At 41.1% G+C, this 26766-nt stretch overlaps 1 protein-coding gene across 1 annotated transcript; it reads right to left on the minus strand.

The window, feature by feature from the left end:
* Window positions 1-12922: 12922 nt before the first annotated feature.
* Window positions 12923-22903, minus strand: LOC147900544 (protein GIGANTEA-like). Its single transcript, XM_087376766.1, has 13 exons — window positions 22645-22903; window positions 18937-19008; window positions 18758-18812; window positions 18520-18662; window positions 18036-18328; window positions 17701-17759; window positions 17291-17531; window positions 16984-17134; window positions 15964-16176; window positions 14197-15852; window positions 13855-13909; window positions 13588-13699; window positions 12923-13469 (listed from the first exon to the last, which is right to left on the minus strand). The coding sequence occupies exons 1-10, from the start codon at window positions 22729-22731 to the stop codon at window positions 14722-14724; spliced, it is 2445 nt and encodes an 814-aa protein (XP_087232892.1). The 5' UTR covers window positions 22732-22903; the 3' UTR covers window positions 12923-13469; window positions 13588-13699; window positions 13855-13909; window positions 14197-14721.
* Between the last annotated feature and the right edge of the window lie 3863 nt (window positions 22904-26766).

The following is a 26766-nucleotide window of genomic DNA, read 5'->3' on the forward strand; positions in this document are numbered from 1 at the left end:
CACCTCCCCATCTCCACAGTGGTCTGCATTTGGCGTTCAACAACCAAATTTTGCTGAGGCATATGTGGTGTCGTCATTTGTCGCTTGATCCCTCTGCTCTTGCAAAAATCTCCAAACTCTGTAGAAACAAACTCACCACCACCATCCGATCTGATTTTCTTCACTTTTCTCCCTATTTCATTTTCAACAAGCTATAGCCATTCTTTCAATTTACCAAAAGCTTCAACCTTTTTGCGAAGAAAGTACACCCACATCTTCCTGCTATAGTCGTCGACAATCAATAAAAAATAGGAAGATCCCCCTAAGGCTAGTGTAGGCATCTTACCGCACAAGTCAACATGCACCAACTCTAGGGGAGCATTTCCTCTATTTTTTCTTTCTTGTGTGGGAATGCCTTTCTCTGTTGCTTGCCCATCATGCAAGCTTCACATGGTTCTTTGATTTCTACTGGTGCAGGTAAGTGAGCAACCATACCTTGCTTCTGCATCTCCTTCAGCACTGCAAATCCGATGTGGCCGAATGTTTTGTGCCAAAGTCTGCTTGCCACTCCAGCGGTGGCTGTAAGAGCACTTAGCTCATACAGGTTGTTCCTCCTTACTCCTGTGCCAACAAGATTGCTAGCACTATCCAGAATTTTTGCTCCTATCTTGTTGAACCTCACCTCATGGTCAAGGTCAGTTATGGAAGCAACTAATAGCAAATTTCTCTTCATTTGTGGAACGTACATCACATTAGATAGTTTCTTAACATCTCCATTTACAGAAACAAATGAAATCATACCTGTATCCTCAACAGGACATTTTGTGTTATTTCCAACCGTCACAGTGATGGGTTCCTATAGAGGCTGCATGGAACAATATAGACCCTTCTTGCAGGTCATGTGACAGGAGGCACCACTATCCAACACCAATGAATCAGTAATTGACACTTCTTGAATTGAGGAACACTCTTCCTCAATGGTCAGAAATAGATCCAACTCTACTTCTACTGTGTTAGCTGTCTCTTTCCCCTTATCTGTCTTCTTTAGGGTACCATTCTTTTCATCTGCTTTCTTGACCCGACACTCTGCAATCACATGGCCCTTCTTCTTGCAGTAGAAGCATTCTCCCTGAAATTTCTTCTTGTCGCCCTTCTTCTTTTTGTCACCACTAGTAGAGGACTCACCTTTGGTGGAGGAACCACCTTTTCCTTTTGCAGTGGCAAAGAATGCAGCATCCCCATTGCTGCCTCCATCTTGAGCTTTAAGCCTCAATTCCTCCTCCATAAATAAAGCACAGAACTCCTCAAATGACAATGGTTGGGGTCTCACCTGAGTGTTAAGCACTGTTACTAGTCCATCAAACCTTGGTGGACATATCCAGAGACACTGCCAAGCTAGCTCTTCGCTAGTCTTTTGTATCCTAGCACCAACCATCTGGTCACACAGATTTTTGATTTGGGTTATGAACGCCTCCATTGTCTCCCCTTCATTAAACTTCTCAGTTGTTGCGAGCTGATTCTCTAGGTTCTAGATCCTTGTCTGATTCTGCGTCTCATACTGACTCTTCAATATGTTCCAGCCACAGTTGCCTTAGATGTATGCTGAATCAAGGTCAAAACACTATCAATAGTACTTGTAACCAGGGCACACAGAGCATCTGCATTACTGCGTTTCCAAGCTCATAGAAGGTCGACATTAGGAGGTATCGTACTCCTCGGATTTGCTGGGTCGGGGGTTCCTTGTGGTTCTGGGTCAGCATTCCCCATTTTAAGCTTCCACAGAGTGTCCTCAACGCCTGGATTGTTGGTGCAGCAGTAGCTGCTGAACTCGAGCCGCTTCCTGTTGAGCCACTTCTTGTTGCCATCATTTTGTATGCTATTGAAGCCCTCACCTCTCTTCTATTCTTCGATCCTTAGAGCTGCCTGGGCTCTGATACCATGTTAAATTACACGGCGCAAGCGGAACAAAAACTGAACAAAGAATAGAGAGTACATAGCAAACTGGAGATGAACAAAATTTCCCTTCAATACTGATGTAGTACAGATGATGGCTCCATCCACCCGTGCGCTCCCATAGTAGAGCTTAGATGGCGATCTAGACAGATACTAGCTGGAAGATCTCTATTGGAAGATCTGATTTGGTGCAATGGACTGGGGAGGTTGCCTCTTTATAGTTATGAGGGCGGTAGTTGGATCAACGTAGTCGATGGAGCCGACCAGTCAACCTCGTCGATGAAGCCGACGAATCAACCTAGTCGGTGGAACCGACTGGTTGTTCATGGAATATTCAAGGAATATTCCCTATACTATCACCTCGAGGGCTCTTGCTCCCGAACCCCCACCAGGGGGGCCGTTGGCCCCCTGGGACCCCCCAGCTGGGGGCCAGCTAGCCCCTAGGCCCCAGGAAGAATAAGGGGCTCCCACACATTCACCTTTCTACCATCAACAATCTCATTTTGATAGACCTCATCTGACATGCAAGTCAGGATCCATCCAGTGTCCCGGGCTCACACATGGCTTCTCCTCATATGTGGGCCTTACAACTTGAGCACCTTGGACCACTGATGGTTACCAGGAGGGTGGGGCATTGAGCATATCTAACACATACATGGGCGAAAGAGCATTTGCATCCAATAGAGGACTTCAAGGCCTTAAGAGCTTCAAGCAGCTAAAGCATAAGATAGAAGAATGGCCTACATGACCATAGTAAGAAAATGCTAAAAAGTGAAGCATATTCAAAGGGCTTAAGTGAAAACTATAGCTCAATTGACATGAACTAAGAAGAAAATAAAGCATGATTTGATGATGTGATGCTCATCAACAATGAGGGAGCCATAGCCACAATGGCATGAAAAATATTGAGAGCTATAGAGAAAAAAAGTATCACATTGAGTGTGGAGGAAGAAGGGCACTTGGATGAGCAACATGTGGCATTGATTCAGAATGTCTATAAGGCATTTAGTAAAAATGAATGCAACCTAATGCCATGGATGGACTACAATCCAGAGCATCATGAATGTAAGAAGCCTCATAAAAATGTGTAGCATGGTGGTTTTTAGTGGATAGGGCAAGAACTAAAGTCAATATAGAAAAATCTAATTCCAAGAAGACAATAGCTATGAAGAGAGAAAGGTGAAATGCTACAATTATGTCAAGATATGCCAAAATGTGAGCAATTGCAACATCAAGCCTAAGAGTGGGCAAGGCAACAAGGATAAGAAGCTCCATAAATCAAATGCAGTAGATGCCAATTATGTTTTAAATAGGTCTAATAAGGTGACACATCTCATGAGATATGTTGTACAAAGGACCATTGTGCCAAATAGGCCATGCAAAATTCTAGTACATATCAAGTCCAACAAATCATGCACATCATTGCTTGTAAAAAGTGATTTTGTTGACCAAAATATGTAAAATGAGAATTCCAATTCTTCATAGCATATATATTGCAAAATTGAGTATTTTTAGACACTTGATTCTATCAAGAATGCTTCATTACATCCAAGAGAACTAAACTTGATGGAAAAATCAACTTTGAGTTAAAGGAACTTGCAAAAGCTTAGGCTAGTAGTCAAATCAAATGGCTTCGAGCAAACAATGCCAAAAAATATACTCCAAAGCAACATTTTGCAAACAATGAGAAAAATGTATGGAATTCAACAAAATGTATAGAATTTTATACAATAGCAACAAAATGTTTTACAAAAAGAGAACCACATTTTTGTGGGATGTGCAAGGAGTATGATGCAAACCAAGGACATGCCTAAGAAGTTTGGGACGAAAAAGTAGTATGCACGATAGGTTAATTCATAAATTGATTGTCCATATGCTTTATATGACATGATACTAGAGAAACCATGGAGTGACCACAAGACAAATATCTAAAATCTCAAAAATTTTGGGTGAACTATGTTTATGTGCCAAAGGAAAAGAGAGGCTAGTTTTAAACCAGGTGAAAAGTGCATCATGTTTGGTTAGACTAAACAAACAAAGGAAGGCATATTCATGAGTCAAACATGATACATACATTATTGTTGGAGTAGTTTCATATAATGAATACCATACTTGTGCGATTACGCCCATTGACAATGGCTATAATGTGCAAAAGCGAAGAGCGCTCAACTTGAGTCTGCACTTTATCACATGGTTAGAAATTTGATTTTATTGTGATACTGGCACAACCAAATATTTCCTATGCAAGAAAAAGTGTGAGCCATTTTATGTCAAAGCTATGTTTGCATCACTAGAATGGTGTTAACAAAATATGCAAGTATCAACATTCTCAATAAGATAGAAAATCATAAGCTATTATCCTTCTAGGATAGCTAACACATAAAACCACAATTACTTTAGTTTGGTAATGCAAATTGTATAATTGACCTTTAATGTTGAATTCAACTAGTTCAAAAAGAAGCAAACAAGTATGGCATTTATCCACATTAGAGAGTCCAGGAAGAGATAAAGCATTTACCTCTTGCTAGGTGTTCATGCAAGGCTAGAGTAGTCCAACATGGTCCCATAGTGATATTTTATGACAATTAAAGTGCTATTGCGATCATGAGAGGTCAAAACATATTGACATCATCCATCACTTCAAACAACATTAGGTGGAAGAAGGAACTGTCCATGTAGTTTACTATTTCTCTAAAGATTATACAAAAGACCTGTTAATGACATCCCTCCCTTATGAGAAGTTTGAAAATTTCAAAATCCGCCTTTCTCCACGAGTCATATAGACAATGAAGATAGGAGAGTGTTGATGTACAAGGTCATTGGTTGGTCAAATACACTTTGACATGTGTAACATATTATGTACTTGGAATAAAGGTTAGATGGGCTAGGACTATGATGAACCCTAAATGGACATAAGTAAGACTATGAATAGTATTGAGAGCAATCCACACTTGGGTTTGAGTATATATTGTATCATGTTGTTTGTGAAAAAGTAGAGAATGTGATATAAAGTCACAAAGGTATCTCCCCTCTCTCCCATTCTCATGTGAGTTTGTGTGTGCTCAACTTTGATTAGTAATTTGAGAGTTTTTAGATCTCTTGCTTATGCACATATACAAAATAATCTCAAGAACAAGTTGCATATAAATCCATCAAATGCTTGTTCATACGTTATAGGGAAGAATCAAAGGCATACTGCCTCTTTGATCCAGCTCTGAGAAGACTTATTGTCTTTAGATGAATGAAACACTATCATACTTCAATAGAATAACAATTGTTTCTAACTCTTTAGCATAATCTTTTGGTAATTTTCCATCATTGAAAAAGTGTTCAGTCCACAGTGGTGACACAAAGCAAAGGTAATTATCATATATACTCCAAAAATCTCAAATTCTCAGTGAGTGCTTGATTGAGAAGATTTTCTATGGACAAATGGAGCCAAACAAAGACATATTCAAACATACAAATTTGCATTTATGGACAAATTCATAGAACTACAAGAATTAAGATCCCTCAAAGAATCAACTCAAGTTCAAAAGTGGCAACATGCAATAGATGAAGAATACTTTGCAATGATCAAGTCCGATATGAACTTTGATAGATCTTCTAGTAGAAAAATGCCCATAAGATGCAAATGGGTTTACGAAGTCAAGCTGATCTTAAATGGTATAATGTATGGGTACAAAGACAAATCAATGGCTAGAATATAAGCTTAGGAATATGGATCCAATATATAAGGAAGCCTTTGCATCAACATTTGCAAAGATGGCTATAGCTAGAATAGTCGTTGCTCTAGTTTCACCTTTTGATAGGCCTTTCCACCAAATGAATCTCCAAAATTCTTTCTCAATGTTTATACATGATATGAAAATACTTTTCTCAATGGTTATCTTGAAGAAGAAATCTACCTAAAAGGTATGTTGTCAAAGGCCAAGCGAAGAAAGTTTGGAGGTTGCAAAAATTCCTGTATGGATTGACAAGGCACCATGTGCTTGATAGTGTTGATGATAGAGACAATGTACTAGTACCTTTTCCTCATTCTTGGATCCGTAGCACTATCTTCTTGTAGTTTTTCATTCATTATTAGATTTGTACAATAGTGTTGATGATAGAGACAATGTACTAGTACTTTTTACTTCACTCTTGGATGCATAACACTATCTTCTTGTAGTTTTTCATTCATTATGAGATTTGTAGAATTATCTTGACAAAGCAAGTAGTGCCCTATCTTCTACAAAAGCAAAATATATAGGATCAACAATGTTGCATGTGACGAAGTATACTTAAGGATTCTGCATCCAAAGTTTGAGATTCTTTTAGGTGATCCGACAATGCTCAACTTTGACAATGCTAGCAACATATAGCTAGCCAAGAGACCAGTGTTTCATGCCATGGCAAAGCCTATTGAAGTGCATTACCACTTCATCAAAGGAAAAGTCTTCAGTGAAGAGATAAACCTTATTCAAAATTTTGACTTGCCTAAACAAACACCAGTTAGTGACATAAAGTTATACTTATGTTCTATTGTGCATACTACACTTACTAGTCTAAAATTTTATTTTACAATATTTTCAACTTAAAAAGAAAAAAAATTATTTATAAATCTCACTATGTGTGCACATTATGGCTTGTTCTCTTTATTGTAGTGCCCTTTGTTAGGCTTGCTCTAGCAATCCATGACAATGTGGCCCATGTGGGTTTATTCTACTTTTTATAGATTGGGCACTTGATTTCAAGTGTTTTGTTTAGGCTTGGATGTTGAACCACTATGTGGGGCATTATGTTATGGTTCTTGCTTTTGAAGTTCATGCCATGTATCTTGGAAACCGCCCACAATCTTCTCTCAGTTCTCAACAAATAGATTAAAAAATTTCACATTCCAACATAAGAACAAGTGGCAAACATGTTCACTGAGCCACTTTCTCTGAAAGATATCCTATTTTTTAAACAACTTGGTGCTTGCCTGAACAAACACATGCTAAGAGGAGAATGCGATATAGTTATACTTATATTCTATTGTGCATACTACTCATATTACTATGTAATTTTACTTTGCAATATTTTCAACTTAGAAAATTCATAATAAATATCACTATCCAACACTAGTACTAAATGTCCATATTATGGCTTGTTCTCTTTATTTCTTAGGCTTTCTCTAACAATTCTTGACAATGTGGCCCATGTTGGTTTCTTCTACCTTTCATTAGATTGAACATGCTATTGACTTTAATTTCAATTGCTTTGTCTAGGCTCCTATGTTGAACCACTATGTAGGGCATTATTCTATGTTGTCTTGTTATTGAAGTTCATGCCATGTATCTTGGAAATAGATGTACCATCCACAATCTTTCCTCGGTCCTTTGCATTGTTTCTTTAGATCATCTAACTAGATTGCCACTCATAATCATTGCAATGTGGAGGCCCTTTAAAAAAAGGGTAAACTATAAAGAATCATTTCTACAAATTTGGTTCATCTTGTTTAGATGATCCATAACTATATCATCTTCACACTTGACTTTATCATTGGGTGACAAGAGCCTTATACTCATAGCTTAAGCATAATAATGGGCTACTAGTAAATGCATCACTATACTCTTTATGCATGCTATAATATGTCAATTACTTTTGTATTTAGATCACCATAGAATGTTCTTATCTTGATGTATAGTTTTACCTTGCAAGCTCCTCTCTAGTGCCAACAAGCTTCCTTTCAAAAGACGGTTCTTGATATGCACTCACATTTCATACATGATTTTTTCCCTAGAATCACTTTGCTCAATTATGTCTTGTGAGTAATGAACGACTGCTAGAATGACCACTATTCGCACACTACTATCGGTGGCTACTCATAAAAAGTGGCCAGTTTATCAAATGGATGTTAAATCGGCATTCTTGAATGGTGACCTCAAGGAGGAGGTGTACGTGACTCAGCCACCAAGGTTTGAGGCCCCCATTCTGAGAACAAGATATGTAAGCTGAAGAAGGCTCTATATGGGCTGAAACAGGCCCCAAGAGCATGGTACCAATGGATAGATAAATTCTTTCATAAATTAAACTTCAAAAGATGTGCCTGAGATGCTAACTTGTATGTGTACGGGAAAGTGTAAGAAAACAATACAACGTCTGTGCTCAACAGATAATAGGATCTCGTACACAAGAGAGAAAACCAGATAGTATGGAGAATCAAAAATTTGATTACTGTAGAACTGATACAATAGATGGCGCTGCCTCCCAACGGTGCGCTCCTGTGAAAGAAGCTTCGATGGCAAGCTGGAAACAGTAGAGGACGGAGGCTAAATGCGAAGGAATCAGGGTTGCTCTAGCCAGTGATGAAATGGGCTTCACGGGCTTGCTCTTATATAGCCACTAGTCATAGTCAATGGGACCCAATAGGGTGACCGACCCAGCCCAAAACGGTCGACTGGGGGTCGGTCCCGAAATAGGCCACCGACCACACGATAGAACCGTGGCGTAAAATAGAGCAACTAACCTACGGCTATTGTTTAGCCTACAGCCATTCGGGATCATTTGGGACTCCAAACGGGCCCCGCAACTCGAGAGTGGGCTGCCTCGAGAAATGCTCTGTCTACCCTCAGTGCGATCAGTCATGGGATGCCTTCCCGCACTTGCATGTAGCCTTGTTGGCAGTGTGCCAACTCCGTCCAACCATCAAGCCACACATGGCCCCCATCTGGCGTTCAAACCAGGACCTACCAGATAACTGAGCTACTAATGCCTTCTCCTCATATGGGGGGGCTTACAAGTAGAGTTAGCTGGTTCCCACGTAGTTACACGAGAGTGGAGCATTGATATCTAACAGAAAGGTAGAAAATTTGCTATTATTGTTTTATATGTGGATGATCTCCTTATTACAGGTGACTATGAAGACATGATCCAACAGACTAGAAAGGCGTTGAGCACGGAGTTTGAGAAAAAAGACTTAGGCTTGATGCACTACTGTTTGGGGATTGAAGTTTGGCAAGAGCCAGGCAAGATCTTCGTCTCTCAATAGAAATATGCAAGGGAGATCTTGAAGGCATTTAATATGTCCGAGTGCAAGGAGATAGCTACACCTATGGAGGTAAGTGTGAGGCTGTCTATGGAGGATGCCTCACCACCAGCAGACATTGGAAGGTACAAGAAGTTGGTCGGCAGTCTCATCTATCTGTACAACACCAGATCGAACATCAGTTTTGCTATTGGCGTTTCGAGCAGGTTCTCCAATAAGCCCCAGGAGAATCATTGGAATGCAGGGATGCGGGTGCTCAAGTATGTGAAGGGCACTCTTGATTATGGCAACACCTATGATATGGGTAGTTCCTTGGCTGGTCATTATGACTCAGATTGGGCTGGAGATGTTGATTCCAAGAAATCAGTTTCTAGATATTGTTTTTCTTTAGGTTCAGGTATCTTCTCTTAGATCAGTAAGAAACAACCAACAGTGGCATTGTCTTCTACCGAGGCTGAGTACAAGGCAACATGTTTTGCTGCATGTGAAGTAGTGTGGCTGAGGAGGACCTTATGGCACATGGGAGTGCAAGAGGATGAGGCAACTGTGCTGAGGTGCGACAATCAAAGTTGCATGGCCATTGCTAAAAATCCAGTGTTTCATGTGCGCACAAAACATATAGAGATTCAGTATCACTATGTGCATGATTTGATCGAGGATGGGATAGTGGAATTGGTCTACTTTCCAACAAAGCAAAATGGAGCAAATATCTTCACCAAGGCACTCGGGAAGGATCAGCTTTAGAGTCATCTTCAAAGACTCGGCATTGGGCCGAAAAGGTAGTTCATTACGGGTGGACATTGAGGGGGGGTGTTAGTTATGCTCAATGCCCCACCCTCCGCCCAGGACACTGGATGGATCTTGACTTGCATGTCAGATGAGGTCTATCAATGAGACCGTTGATGGTAGAAAGGTCATTGTGTGGGAGCCCCTTATTTTTGCTGGGGCCTAGGGGCTAGCTGGCCCCTCTGGTGGGGGTTCGAGGGCAAGAGCCCCCAAGGCGATGGTATAGGGAATATTCCCTGAATATTCCTTGGACGACTAGTCGGTTCCATCAACTAGGTTGATTGGTCGACTTCACCGACTAGGTTGATTCCGTCGGTTCCACAGACTACGTTGATCCGACTACCGCCCTCATAGCTATAAAGAGGCGACCTCCCCAGTCCATTGTACTAGATCAGATCTGCCAACAGAGATCTTCCAGCTAGTAGCTCTTCACCTAATATCTGTCTAGATCGCCATTTAAGCTCCACTATGGGAGCGCACGGGTGGACGGAGCCATCATCTGTACTACATCAGTATTGAAGGGAAATTTTGTTCATCTCCAATGTGCTGTGTACTCCCTATTCTTCGTTCAGTTTCCATTCCGCTGCGCCGTGTAATTTAACAGTATGTAGCTATCACGAGCATCCATGGGTTCTCTTCTCACACTTATTGAGCTTTTCTTGAGGTACACAGGTACTGCTAATGTGCATAGCACCACATAACAAAAAAGATGGAGAAACCCCTATGATAGTCATCATTCCTTGAATGATTTGCTAATAGGCTTGGTTGTTTGTTGATTAGCTAACCAAATGGCAAATGGAATGGGCTCCACTACTATCCGATCCATATGATTCATGGTCTCAAGTCATTATGACCATGGAGCCTCCATTTATGAGTACTCTTATTATATGGCCCTCAATTTTGACCTATATAGTGGGTGCTCCAATATCCAATTTTTGAGGCAATACTAACATTTTCTCAATTTTAGCCTCCTTTCTCTTCATTAAGGCTAAGGGTAACATCAACAATCAAGTGAGAGTGTGCAATAATTGTAGTAGGCTTCAAATTGCCTAAATTAGCTAAAAGGTCATAACCTTCTGCTCACCTCTTTGAATCCACCATCCTTTGAGACTTCCTTTAAGGGTAACATGGTTTTTTCAGATTTACCTCAAGGTAATACCTCATGATCATGGTTATCACCCATGCCATCTAAGAGTCTTGGCACTTTAGGATCTTTTGAATAAGGCTCAGTTAAGGCCACTTTAGGCACTTAAAAACATGCTACTTTATGTGTGGTGGTTGATGGGATTGCAATAAGGTTGGTGTTTGAATAATAATCTAGGTTTTCCCCATCCTTTGATTCCTCATTGAACAAAATTCAAGCTCCTCGTTCGGCCTTACTTGCATAGGCAATTTTGCCACCAATCAGGTGACCAATCAAGGTGGTCTAGTCTTTATAGCTTCAGACCATTTGGGTTCAATTACATGAACATGCTTTGAAGTCGAAGCCTCCCCTAATCGTGATTTTTGCATTATCTTTTTGGGGATTGGGGCAATCCTTTGCTACATGCCACTGGCCTTTATATTTCCCACATAAGGGATACTCCATGGGATTCATTACATTAGGAAAAATATGAGTTGTGTGTCTTAGACATGAGAAGCAAATAAAATGTTTGTGTCTTTGCAGATTGCTACATCATCCCACTATACCCCAAAGATAAATTAACCATGTAAGTCTAGTATCCATTGGATGGTTGTTTACAAGTCATAACCTGGATGGGAACCATCTATATGGTTCCACCCACAACTTGCGTTGGTGCTTGAGTTGTAGCATAGTTCACTTTGAGCCTTCCAATAGTCCTTTGTGTCATGGTTAGTCAAATGACAAATCAAGTAGCTCTGGTAATTTTTGTACACCATATATGGAATCCAAAAGAGTCACAAATCCAACCATGATTTAAATCACAACCATCTAATCACCCAAACAAAACCAATAGAATTAGAATACCAAAACACCAAGACCCACTCAAAGGTGCAAGCAACAAGTACGTAAGAACAAGGGAGGAGAGGCAAAAATTGGGAGAAGGAGCACAAACGAGGTGAAGCTTAATCAAATGGAGTGCAAAATTAGGTAGAGGAGGTGAACAAGAGCAATAGATAGCATGTGAGCGCAATAGAGGACAAAGGGAGCATACACCACGAGGGCGGGGCTCTTCAATATCTTTCCCTCATTAATCTTCTTTGATAAGCGCAATACCCATTAGATTTGTGATGCCACACAATCATTTCTCATTGATATAATTTGATTTATGATGTCACACTCATAAATCATTTGATCAACCTCCACTCATAATTGTACCGTTATTAATCCAACAAAAACTGCATTGCCGCACTTGTTCCCTCTCGCACTTGTTTCCTCTCATGCCATTGGTCAGTAGAAGACCTCTGTTTTGAAACATGGTAGACAAGTAACGCTCTTGGAAAAATAAATACCTTGAAAAAGCAAAACGTATGTATTAAGTAGACAAAGATAAAAACATAAAGAAAGATGTCACAACTTTAGTCCCAAATCCCCGTAGCTTAACGAGACAAGCTACCTACATTCTTTCACGCAATGCCTTCATCATAAATCAACCTCCACGTGGTTTAGAAAAACACGATGTACTTTGAGCCCTCGCACTTGAAAACACCCTAGACATCACTTGTCACCCAAAAATCTCTACAAGAAGCTGCAAAAATCACTGCCTAACAATGGGCTACGATAGGACAGTTATTACACACATTAACTTCATACATATTTCACACTCTCAATGTTCACATGATTGCTTCACAACCTAGTATACTCCAAAAAAAACCCTCTTAAAAACATACAATTTTTATTGTGATCTTTAACAGCTTTAGAAGCTTGCATCGCTCAGACACCACAACTCGTCAACAAGAATTAGGGAATTTAAACCCTGGGATATCAAAGGGCGACCAACCAGCTATCGTGTCATCACTCACAAAGTCTGTTAACATCATATAAGCTCAATAATAGTACACACTTATTGAAAAATCTCCAAAACCCTCTCATTCTAAGTTTCTTTTAAGGACAGCGAGTTAGGGTGTTTTTAATATTCCATTCGAGACTCAAGTAGAACATACGTGAGGCATCACAGTATATCCTAATCTTAATGGCATTTAAGACATACAAATTCAAGAGTCGTTTCTCCTCAATAAAAATTGTTCTGAAGTGTAATAAGGCAAGATCAGGAGTAGTTTTAAGGCCTAGACAATGTCATATCTAGGGTTTAAACATAAGAGACCTTCTTCCGGAAAAATCTGACAGGATCAACCATGCTATTTTCAAAAGATACAACTTGTGTACTACTCGACTTGCTAGCCATTTAAGAAGTTTTCTTTTTTGCAAACTCTTATAAGTTGATTGTAATCACACAATTATATTACGACAGACAAAAAATGATGTGTATAACAAGATGACCAGGAAAAAATCCTGAATCCTCAGGTATCAGATATCTATTCTCATCTGTGCTTGAAACTGCCCGTACTGCCATAGAATCTCCGACTTCAAGCTGTAGCTCCCCAGCTTTGCTTTAAAGGAAAGTAATCCTATCATGACACATTAATACCTTCTTGCCAGCAGTCAACTTTACTGAACATCAGAGCCCCTCCTATTCAAGGAAGAAAATAAATGATTGCAGCCTACTAGATCAAACATACTTGATCATTGACAGTGCCTTGTCACGTCAGGGAGGATGCATTCCTGGAAAATACCCCCAGTAATCAAAGAACCCATGTTGCAATGTTTATTTTCTAGCAGTTTATAGCCAAGTGATAACAGTATAACCCTGAGAGTAGCATAACAAGCAAGATAATCCTACATGTTGATACACCCAAGCAGCAGCCACATGCTGGATTTCCATCAGATCCCTATGTTCTTTGCAGAAGTACCTTGAGCAGCACAAAATCTGCCAGCATTGATTGACAATCCATCTGCAAGCATCAATTACTTTCAACATCAAAACAATGGTTCACCTTCCCAATAGCTGATTACCAACGTATGACGGAATATTTTCAACATCAAAAAATGGTTTATCTTCCCAATAGTTGATTACAAACATATGTCAGAAATGTCAAGAGGCACCGACATGAGCTGTGCTGCAACAGCAGTCAAGGGGCACCAACAGCAGCAGCCTCTCATGCCTGAACTACACAGAGGCATATGCAGAACAGAAGAAAGCATTAAGACCAAAGCGCATAATTCAAAATTCATATTACACTCAAATGAAATGACATCCCTTGTATATGATACAAGGCAGCATATTACACACTACAAAGTGCATGTTGTTGTCAAAATACAGAAAAGAGATGATTGAGACTAATATATTATAAGATATCTGTCAACGCAGTGCAAGCTTCGATTCCTCTGCTAAAATATTTCAAAAATTAACTTTCAAAATACTCAAAATTTGTCAAAGCTTGACACGAACCTGAACCACCATTTTCAAAGGTTGATCTTCCCATATTCCGCATTGAAAGGACAACCAACGCCTGGTATGTGAAGGTATTGCCTCATGAACTGTTTAAGAACAAGAATAACAAAGGATTACACAATGGCATCCACAATCAGATCAGATTCACCAGAGAAGCAGCCCTCTCCCAGGCAGTCAATACCTGTTGCCAGCCTTTCTTAGTCGCCACCCATGCAATAATCAGCTACACTTGTCAGCTTTGGTCAAATCCCAAATGCACAGATTTGGCAAGATTATCTACGTTGCCACCATGACATTTGTCCATGCCAAGCTACACAACGACAGAAGATTGTGCCAGCAGAGTAGACAAACCTTTTTTCAGACCTTTTGGTAAAGCAATCGGGATCTCTAGCCCATCATAGAACACAGATGCTCTACCATATCCATGGTAGAACTGCAATGTTTGAATATCATCCTCAGCCAGAGAGACAGATAATCGATTCCCCATTCTAGACTCATCAACTCATTCAATGTTACCCTTAATTATAGATACCTGCGCATCCTTCTAGAAACTTCATCTGCTTGAGAGAGACATGGAATATCACAAGTTGCAGTAGCAACATTCCCATTTCCTTCAACAAGGGCTAACACAGAGGTGGCCTTGGCAGACAACTCAAAATCCCACTTGCAATGCATGATTGCTGTCAATGCATTCATGCATGCTTTTGTTCTTCCTAGGAGCTCTGTTATACGAGTGGCAACCATTGCATCTGTAATGAGAGCACCTGAGCCACTGTTCCCTCTATCGGAGACACCATAAGAAGGGGATGGGCATATGGTAAGCAAAGCCTCTAGCAACCTGAGAAGCCTCTTAGCACGGTTGACTGTGCTTGAAGTCTCACCAGCAAGGATATCTTCTGCTTTGGAGCCTGCATTTTGAAAGCAAACTTTTTTTGGTGTCCCTACCATGGGTGCTGATATTGGAAGAAGCTGCAATTCACATGCCAATCCACAGACTGCAGCAATAATGTAGGTTTCAAAAGTTGAGACTGCCCTCTTCTTATTCATGGAGCAAAATGCAGATGATCTCAACTTGACTTTCACCTCAAAGTCACCTTCACTTGAAAACTCACTGGACATCGACGTATGAAAATTCCTTCGACATTTATCCGTTGCATCATGTCTGAAGCAAGCTGTGATGGCTACTAACAGAAGTCGTACAGCAAGATCTTCAGATGGGCACGTCCCTGTGAATAAAGAATGCACCATAGCACGGAGCTCTGTAATTTCCAAATGCTGTGAGCCAAAACCATCAGTTCGATCTTGATATTCTTCCATGGGAAAAGTTTTAATTAGAATATTTTCTACCGTGGCAGTAAATACTCTCAACAAGCAAGCTTCTGAGCGGCTCCCATGTGGCAAATAGTTGAGCACCCAAACTAGTGGCTGAAACAGGTTCCATGATAGGAAGGGGACTTGCAAAGGAGTTGCAACAAGTTGTTCTGGTAAATTAATATCAGGAGAATTAAGAGGAAGAAGGCCATAAGCTGCCTCTAGAAGTAAGCATACTCTCCGTTCCACATCTGGCCCATGGTCACACATCAAGGATGCTATTCCTTTTGCAGTTTCCTCTTCAGCAACTTTTGCTGCTGCAGCCTCCGTCTTCTCCAGCAACTGGGGCCATCATGTCAAAAAAAACACATAATGGAAAAGTTAGATAAAAATACTTGCCAGGACATATATTGAGTAAAAATAACAAAGATTGGTATATTCGCTGGACAATACCTGTTCCCTCGTACTTAATTGCCTGAAAGATCCATGAAAAAGTGGTCTACCATGGACACCCTGAGCATGGCCAGGAGCAGGGAATAGCAAAAGTGGCTGTGAAAATAGGCGAAACAATAATGCAGCTGCTGCATCTGCTACGAGGCCAGGTTGCGTTGCCATAGCTATGCCAATGGGTCTCAAAAAGTGCAAGTGTAACCAGTTCCAAGGTAGCTGCACAATAAAAATTGATTCTGTCAAAAGACAATGAAATGAACACAATTCATTTCCTGCTTTTTCCCGAACCAGAAACATAGACCTAGATCCAAGAACACACATAGCAAGTTGACTGGTGTTGGGATCAAGGTCTTGCTTATGTAATTGAGAGTGGTGTTTATGAGAGAAATTAAGTGTGTGTGAGAGATAGTGTGATTGGCGCATCGAAGGGGTCAAGTGACCCTTGAGATAGGGTCAAGATTGAGTGATGAGGTAGTGAGTGTGGGCACTTATAAGTAATGGTCTGGATAATGAAAAAATATCAAAGTATTTTCAATGAACAGTTCTTGGCTTGGGTTATGTCCTTGCTGCACATGCTTGCCTCTCCTTCCCCAATCTACTGAGTTTTTGGCATGGTATCAGAGCTGGGATGGGGGAGGAGGCTTCTGGTATCCTTAAAAACGCACGCCAACAGCTAAACGATCTTTAGACATTAGGTTGTGGTGGAACGTTTTGTGCTTGATGCTATTGATAGAACTTGTGCTATTGTGGATGATGTTGGAAGTAGTAGGTGTTTCTAGGAGGTGGTATGTTCCTTCGCTTGAAGTTAATTCAATGACTGGAGCAGATTGTGTTCCCTGGACTGTTCTGTGGCTATCGGTTTGCAGGATTTCGAATGCCTGGCTGGATTTAAATCCACTGCCGGCATGAACTTTGCAAGTGCAGTAGTGCTTTCTGAACCTCAGGGATGTCGGTGACAATGGGCAGAGTGAGAGACAATAGCAAAGAGTGGCGACAATGTTCCAGAATGTTGAAGGCACAAACCTGCATTGGTGAGCTGTAGTCTTCAGCAGCTCTAAGAAGCTCCACAAGTTGAACTGCAGCATCTAGAGCATCCGGTGCCCATGAGGGTGGAGCCTCCAAAAGGCCGAGAAAAAGTTGCTGTGTTGCACCAGGTGTGGCGAGTGCATAGTATCTGAAATGAGGGATGCTAAAAATGAACATTACATTTCTTCCAAGAAAATGTTCATAGCAAATCTGCATTGCTATTATATTGCTATTATCATACAGTATCAGTGTGGCATATCGAGCCCATATAAAGATCACAGCTAGTACAGCATTTTATACTCACCTATGAAATAATCGAGCATAAGGCTCAAGAGGAGGTAACCCTGCCACCAAATGGGCATCCAAAGAAGCTGTAGGAGGAGGAAGCAACAAAGCGGGCACAGCAGCAGCAGTGAGATCAGCTGTTTGATGCCGAAACACTTCATCATCAGAGACACTGAGTATCACAGCAGCACCGTTTGCAACAGCCCATCTAGGAGTCGAGGGCATTAACTGGGGACATTTTCCTGATCTGCAAGGCCCAACTGCAAGGGTTCAAGCATCAGTTAACAATACTCAAAATCTGCAACACTATACCATTTGTGAAGCAACAATAAAGCTAGTAACGCATGCAAATGTTAAGCATCTCTTCACTGAAATTTCAAGGGAGTCAACGGTTAGACACTTGGAACTTGGAGAACAGAGCATCTATACCTGTCATGGGAGGTTTTAGTTCTCCTCCAGCTGCATACTTTCCCATAACACCTCCACACCTAAATAATCAAAGGGGTAGCCCAATTCTGTAAGTTGATGGTCAAGGCTCAACATAGACAAACACTAGTGACTAACCACAGAATCTTTAGAAGCAGATCAACTGTCACATCATGTACGCATAACAAGCTGCAACACTAATGTAAATAAACTTGAGAAACTTAGCCCTTGCGTCTTTCTTTAGCATAGGATTCCGTCGGCCAGGAAATAGACAACTTCAAAATTACTTACGATTTACAGTTGTATCTACAAGGAAAATGAGGAAAACTGTACTTTACCATCGGAAATAGTCGCTTCTGACACCCAAGGGTGCAGCAAGTAGACTGTCAGTTATCCATGGAGTTAACAACCTGGTGGTTGTCTTCTTGTCTTTACAACTGCCAGCCTGTCCAATGACTTCACAACCTGAAGCTGGACTGCTGGAACTTGGTGCACCACACATATTCTCCATAGATGTTATAACCAAATGACTGCTATCCGCATTATAAACTGGCCGATTGTAGTGTGTCAAGACTCTAAGGATTTCCCCACAAGCGAGGGCCCACTGCTGAGACAAGGCTTTCTGCAAATTCTTAATCAAAACAATAGGCCTTTCTAAAGTTAACAAGATAAGCAAGTCATATCACAAAATTATATAGACAGGAAGACAGAGTCTTTAAAGCCCCATTTAAACAGCATCAGACTCAACCTCCAAACATAAACTTCAAGGAATTAACATCGCATATTTGTAGAGATTCACAACTACCATTGAAGAGGAGATACCTCACTAGGCAGGTTGAACAAAGAGATGAAAGACTCAAATGGAGGAGTCTTCTTGTTGTAAATAATGGTACCATCAATGATGCATGACAATAACGCATGCAGAATAGCACAGCCATGCTCTGGATGGTGCAGAAGAAACATTGCTGCAATACCAAACATCATACAATATCCCATTATACAAACAAAACTGTAGGTAACATAAACAAGAGAAGGACAACACCAAACTAAGATATCTTACCAAGGACATCATCCACAAGACACCTTTCTTTATGCGGATAGTGACAGCGCACCAGCTGCAACAATTCGAGGGATGAGCAATCATGCAAAAACTAAAGTTTGATAAAATTGAGGAGGGGATTTATGATCACGTAAGAACAACACCTTTTTAGTGCAGCATGAAGCACCTACTATACTTACCTCACTGATATCAATCATTAAAGACTCCGAAGCAAACTGTTGAAACAACTCAACATATCCCAATACCTCTGTCTGCATATACACCCAAACACTTACAGTCAATACATCTGGGTTGAGTGAACGGTACCCCTAAACTGAAATTTCGCACATTCTACCCAACCATACTTCAGCAATCATAAACTAATTAGGACTATGAATGAGTGGCATAACATGCCAATTCTTGTTCACAACCGATGTCATTCATAACTCGATGGCCTTCTTAAACACAGCCCAGTAGTTTCATTATTTTTGAACTACACTAGTTCTTTACAATCATACCACTCCATCTGTCATATGGGTCCCCTGGGCTTGTTACTCCCTTACAGAATCAAGCCAAAGTTAGTGAAAGTTTCCAATGGCTTCCCATCAAATCAAAAAATTTCTGTTCAGCAAGTCAGAAGAAATTCATTTACTTTCTCCTACAATAGAAAAACCTAGCAGTGTCTTTATGTTCCAAAGGATGTCCTTTTGCAATTGGTCAATCAACACAGGCACACGAGGTGGTGAACACCAGAAAGGGGAACAGAAATACCGGTTGGGACTCCACTGACCATCATAGAAATTTCACAAGAGCTTACCATAAGAATAGATGAACTGTTGCTGCAGAAAAAGTTTGAAGGAGGAAACCTCCAGGGATATATCCCTGCCCCGGAAATACTCAGGAAGGACAAAGATACCACAAAGCCACGCTCTCAGAAAGCTCCAAGCAGTCAGTTACAGCCTATAACTGCCTTTGGTAGTAGAGTTTCACTTTGCACTTCATAAATGAGGCAAGTAAACAACTTAACAATTTTCACTTAGCTTTCGTACGCTCTGAATCAAGTGGGCGGCCATTTTATTCAGTCTAGGCCTTGGGCATTGGCATAGATTGTAGCATACATGTGTGTTGCCAACTCTGGACGTTGACCACAAACCTTTCATTGCCCTGGCTGACTTGCTTGGTGAATGGTATCAGCCTATAAAAGTTCCTAAGGCCCCTCCTTCTCCTTCATGCAGCAAATCCAACAGAGTAGCCCCTAAGCAATAGCCAACTCACAGCCTACAAGAGGAGGAAAGGAGCATGAGATAATCTGTATGGAGAAGAGTGCTGTTGCATCCAGTGCTTGAGCATTCTTTCAAGCATTGGCACATGGGATCTCGCTCTTCTTTTCAGCATGTCATCACGCTTTTGCACTCGATCAATTAGCACACACATGAACTCAACTCTGGCTCTCCGGACTGCTTTTATCGTCTGCTACTGCAAAACTTGAGTGGCCTTGACCCAGCTCATTTGGTTGCATGGCAGTCTTGGTTAGGCTGCCTAACTATGCATGCCTTTGCTCTGCTACTGGTTGTTAAGTGGGAGCTCTGTATCCTGCCCTCATTTTGAATCAAGGTTACAAACACAGCCAGGCAAATGCTTAGATCATCCTCAGAGGGAATGTTTGACAGGCATTGGCTTCGAAGTAATTGCTTGCACATTAGTAAAATCTAAAGACAAAACAAAAATCAAGAGGTGGGAGGGCGGAGGGCAGGGGGAACAAGGGAGAGCTGGACATTCAAGGTATCCAATTCATCAGCCGTTACAGGTATGTGGAGACGAGATGGCCATGCAAGAGGTGATGGCTTTGAGCACCCTAGATAATGACGTGTTATTAAGGTGATTAAGAATATCCAATTCATCAGCCGTTACAGGTATGTTGAGACGAGATGGCCTTGAGCACCCTAGATAATGACATGTTATTTAGGTGGTTAAGGGAATTTCTAGAAGCCTTTACATAACGACTTCCAACATAAAGCGGAGAATAAAATGAAAGCAATCCTAACGCACGCCCAGTAAATACCCCTTAAAGAAATTGGAGGTGAAGAAGCAGCTAAAGGATTACTGAATTTATATGTGATGCAGATCCTGGTAGGGGCAATTCGCAGTTATGAGAATGATAGTGAGCTTTTAAAGTAAAATAATACTGTGTATTCCGTGGACTTGATGACTAGCTTACAGGGCAACGCAAGTAACTTACACTTCTGGTATTGATTCACCATAAGAAAGCGTATTGTTGCCACAGATGTCAAAAATTTACAACTCCAAGGAAAAGGGGGGAAACTTTTCAACTCTCATCCAATAATTTTGAATAATTTGGTGAAATGAATAAGCTCATGATCTGATCTGGCCTCAAGTAAAACTTTTTGGTAGGGATTAATTTCAATCCAAATATGATAGTCTAAACTCGAGGGAGGGCCAACTATGGTTGATCTTAATCTTGTGACCCAAGGGCAAATAATGAGAGCATCTTGTGGAAATTTCCATCCAAAGCAATATCCGTGAAGAGGGAAAGACCACATCACACCCTCAGAAATCCCTATGCTTAACAATGGCGGGAATGACATCCATCTTTATGGCCCCAAAGAGCATAACTCGCCTACATAGTTGGAGGCCTTGGATGTTATTGCGCAGTAGGAACTTTCTTATATTTCTGAAGAGTTCCAATCACTTTCTCTGAAACCAACAGCGAATGCCTGTTGGTTTCAGGAGCTAGTGCGTGGCACAAAAGCTCAGAAGAGCCGTGACTGATCAGAAGCGTCAAGGTCATTGAGATATCTCAGCTCCACATAGAAAGCCGCCAGATCGTAATCATGACAATTTGTTTGGCGTGTACAGTTTAACAATTGGGACTTTGCCAGCCAGTGATCTCTAAGCGTGAACTTTCTTACATTGAGTCTCACCTTATGGCAAGATGTGAACTGCCCCGTTTCCTCGTGCTCTTCCAACCCGATGGTTCTCTGATCCCTGAGCTCTCTGTCTCTCTCCTCTCCATCGCTCCACCGTCCCTCCTCATTCTCTCCCATACTGTTTTCCATCTCTCTGCTGCATTTCCTCTGTCTCTTAGTCTATATACACGCTCCCCACACCTTGCGCTCTGCTTTCTGCCTGTGCTGCCTTTGTGCCCTCTCTCTACAGGTTATTTAGGATTGAGACGGATAATTTGTAGCTTTAACTCGTAGCGGTATAGCTTTGTCTTGAATTGTTATAACCTGAGCTATGCCACGTCACATTTTCTCGATTCTCAATTCTCGCTGTAAGTTGTCCTCATGGAGCTTGTTCTCTATTACTCTTCTAAGTTGCTTCAAATTTTGCTTAGTTGCGTCAATACAACTAGTATTGTCTCAGTTTTCAGAACACCGTATCTGGATATTGAATGTCTAAATTCGTTCGTTGGGTCAAACAAGTGAAGCGGTTACTTGGAAACTCGGGGGCTCGTATACACATATTAAAGCTTCGCAATCATCGCTGAAATATCTAAGTCACAGGGGACTGCGGTGTTTGCATCATCGTTGGATAAATATTTAATCGATGCTATTGTCTTGTACTCTTTCAAAATTGCCCTGTGCCAGTTATTGAAAAGCAAAAAATTAATTGAGACGAAAGACTACAGGTGTTAACTTGTTGAGATGATAAACTGTAGTAGCCGAACCATGAACAACATTTCGGCAGAGAATCTCGCATCTTAGCTGAACAATACATAGTACCTACAAGCCCTCACTGACAGACCTACCGGAAAATTTCTGACAAAAGGTTCACAGACAATCTCTATTCTGATCCCAATTCAAACTGATGAAACATCCTCCTTGAGCTAGACCTTGGTCATCTCACTTATAAAAATGATAATGGTATATGCGATTGTATCGGACCTGCCGTTCGTACGAGTTTGGCGGAGGCGGCCTGACGAGGGAAGAGGAGAGCAAGCTTGGAACCCATGGCTGCCGAGGAAGAGACATGGGCAGCTACGAAAGGCACGAGCAAGGGAGCAATACTGAACAGAGAAGTGCAAAGAGGTGAAGAAGTGAAGGGAGGAGAGTGAAAGGGATCAGCGAAGGCGGATGATTACATCGAAAACTGAAATGCAGACGAAATTGAGCAGGAAGACTGGAGCTCGACAGACAGAAAACCAGTGCAACTGATGGAGTGAACGGTGAAAGGAAGGTTTAAGGGGAAGGGAAGATGAAAGGAGCGTTAGCTGACGTGGACAAAGATATTTATCTGACGTGGTAAGTTTTTGGCTCCCGCGCTATATATTTTTAGGAGATCTGCCCCGTCAGCTCCACGTGTCCACTCCCAGCTCCTTATTTTATGATTTGGTTCCCGTGCGCACGTCGGCGCACCACCGCCACTTACCAAAATATCTCCTCGCCTCCATCCGACGGCCCACATCCCGACACGCTGCTCCCTTCGACGCACGCGATGACCCCACGTGCGCCAATGGCAGCGCTCCCTTGAGTGCGCGCAAGCAGCGGAAAGCTCCAGATGCCTGACACGTGTAGCTTGAGATTTTCTTATTTACTTTTTAAAGCTTTTCTACACAAAAGCAAATAATGCGTCTAATCAACTCATTTAATGCACTCTTCTTTTAGAAGAGTCCACCCCTAACCGATTTCGGAGACTTCAATTTTGCCACCAAGCACTTTCCAATTCTATATGAAGTCTCCATCACTGGACAAGTATCCACTTGAATTCCACTAGTTAAGTCTCCTTCGCTTCTCACAACATGGTATGTGGCTTTCATATTAGCATCTTCATGGTATTGAATTAAATAAACATGTGCCATGTTGTACTCCTATGTTTCCACTTGGAGACTTTCCTCCCTGGGCACCAAGCATAAGACTTCACGAGTTGCATCACCCGCATACGACGGGGTAAGGAACCCGCTCCATTGGGTCTCAAGGTGGGATCTTAAAATGTCAATAAACAAAAATTCACATTTCATATAACCCGAATTACGCAACACGTGCAATTCAATTTATTAGGGGAGCTCTATGCAGATTTATTGTATCCTTTTGAATTTGTTGTCTTTGGTTTATACTCAACAAACACAAGTCAACTTATTAGGGGAGCTCTCTCATAGCATACATACACGTGAGCATGTGTGCACATATGTGATAAGTGAATGTATATATATGTGCATGTACACACATATATTCATATGCATATAGCAAGTGCCTACCCCCCCTCGTGAACACACACACAAGTGTGTGTGTGTGTGTGTGTGTAGATATGTATATATATTTATATATATATGGCAAAATATGAAGAGGGGAGAGGAGAAGAGTGGAGATGAGGAGAGAGGGCACAACTAGAGAGCACATTACAAATGACCAACTGTACACTAGATTTAGTTGAACATGTAGAATATATGCAAACCCATTTAGGGTTAGGGTTAGGGCATCTAAACCTTTCCTTTATAGCACTCTATTGGGTTAGTGCTATGCACACATGATCATATGATAGTGCAATGCACACATGATCATATAATGTTGAGCGTGATCTCTCAACACCTTTCCTCAAGATCAACATCATGAAGTAGGCCTTCCCTCAAGATGATGATTCTGGGGAATCGAAGGACTGAACATTACATTCCATCACACCCCTTTAATGGGAATGTCATTCCTCTGCGTCAAACCAAGAGCTAGTCGGTGTTCTCGAAAAACTCTTTATCGAGTGGTTTGGTAAAGATGTCTGCAACATTCTCGTTGCTACTATCATAATATGTCACCAAGTAGTACTCTTTCTCTGATGAAATGCTCTCTGACATCAATGTGGTTGTGATATACTGGATTCTTGGCCAATGTAGGAGCCGATTGATTATCACATTATATTGTTGTTGGTTTTGATTCATCAAAGTAATCTAATTCTGACAATATCTTCTGAGCCATATAGCCTCACATGCACCTGTGGTGAGTGCTCTATATTCTGCTTCAGTCGAAGACAAAGAAATAGTCGGCTGTTTGTTTGACAACCATGATATAGCACTCTGACTGAGGAAAAATGCATATCCTTGTGTGGATCTCCTGGTCTCATGATCTCCAGCATAGTCATCACTACCACGTATCCATGCAACCTTGGATGACTTCCTTTGTATTCTATTCCAAATTATCTTGTACCTCTGATGTATCTCAAGACTCTTTTGGCTGCATTCCAATGAGATTATTTTGGATTTGGCCATAAACTGTGCAAGTGAACTTACTGGATAGCAAATATCTGACCATGTCATCGATAGTAAGATATATAAGAGATCCGATGAGCTGCACGTAGTACTTGTCATTGATTGCAGGATTTTCTGAATCTTTAGTAAGTTTTAAACTCTGTTCCATGGGAGTGGCTGCAATCTTGCAATTTGCCATATGAAACTTCTTCAGAAGACTATCAACATATTTGAGCTGACTCATAAAGGTGCTATTTGAATCTCTCCAGAACTCAATTCCAAGACAATAGTGCATAAGTCCAAGATCTTTCATGTCAAACTCTACAGATAAGTCTTGTTTTAGCTTTTTGATGAAGCTATCCTTGCTTCCGATCACAATTAGATCATCTACATACAAAAGTGCAATAGTAATGTCTTCCCTTGAACTTTGTAGTAGAGAGTATGATCTGCATTGGACTTCATGTATCCCAGATCAACAAAATATTTGCCGATTCTACTGTACCAACTTATGGGTGCTTGCTTTAGGCCATAGGGACTTTTCTTGAGATGGCGAACCTTATTCTCCTTTCCTGGTTCAACATAACCTGCTGGTTGTTGCATGTAGACTTTCTCGTCTAGGTAACCATTGAGAAATGCATTCTTGACATCAAGCTGATACACATTCCATTTGCTGAGTGTTGCTAGTGATATCAAGAACCATATGGAATCCATCTTTGCTACTTGAGCATAAGTCTCATCATAATCTTGACCATATTGATGTTGTGCAAATCCTTTTGCAACTAGTCTGACTTTGTATCTTTGGATACTTTTATTTGGATTGTACTTCACTTTGTAAGCCCATTTGTTTGCTATGGCCTTCTTATACAAAGCATCCATTTCTTCATTCATAGCAGTTTGCCATTTTGGTTTGTTTACTGCGTCTTTGAAGTACACTGGCTCTTCTGTAGCCATGATGGTAGTCATAAGAGCATAGTTGGCGGTTTCAACCTGAATTACTTTGCCTTTCTGAGCATATGTCAACATGGTTGGTCGTCTGCTTTCCCTAGTGGACCGTCTGAGTTGTTGTGGCTCTGCTTGGGGTTTTCTAGGAATTCTTGCTCTTCTTCATCAACCTTTTCTGTAGATGACTATGAAATCAGTGTGTCTATCTTTTGTGTGTTTGAGGTTTTCCATTCTGATTCCTCATTAAAGATTACATCTCTGGAGATAATGACCTTGCGGTTGATGGGATCATACAACTTGTATGCTTTGCTTTCTTCACTGTAGCCAACCATGATGCATTTACGTGACTTCGCATCCAATTTTCCGCGAGATGATCATCATGTATGTGGAATATGCTATGCAACCAAATATGTGGAGATGCCTAATGTGTGGCTTGTGTCCAGTGAATGCTTCATAAGGTGTCATACCCTATATCGGTTCGATAGAAGCCGATTAAGCAAATAGTTTGCAGTGGCTATTGCTTCTACCCAATACTGATTCGGAAGATGCTTCTCACTAAGCATTGCTCTAGTACTGTCTGCTAAAGTACCATTCTTCCTTTCAGCTCTTGCATTCTGCTAAGGAGTATCTGCACAAGTGAATTGTCTTCGAATGTCGTGACTTCTGCAAAAGATCATGAATGTTGAATACATGTATTCACCTCCTCTATCTGATCTCATGACCTTGATCTTTCTGCCTGTCTAGTTTTCTACCATGGCTTTGAATTCTTGAAATTCGGAAAACACTTCAAATTTCTCTTTTAGAAACTAGACCCAACAATATTTGTTGTAGTCGTCGATGAAAGTCAAGTAGTAAAGTGAACCATTGATGCGGCGAGTCTGGGCATAACCCC

Source organism: Dipteris shenzhenensis, chromosome 7 (genome assembly GCF_047967505.1).
Source record: "Dipteris shenzhenensis isolate YYH24624 ecotype China chromosome 7, Dip_SZ_1.0, whole genome shotgun sequence".
NCBI classification, from domain to species: Eukaryota; Viridiplantae; Streptophyta; class Polypodiopsida; order Gleicheniales; family Dipteridaceae; genus Dipteris; species Dipteris shenzhenensis.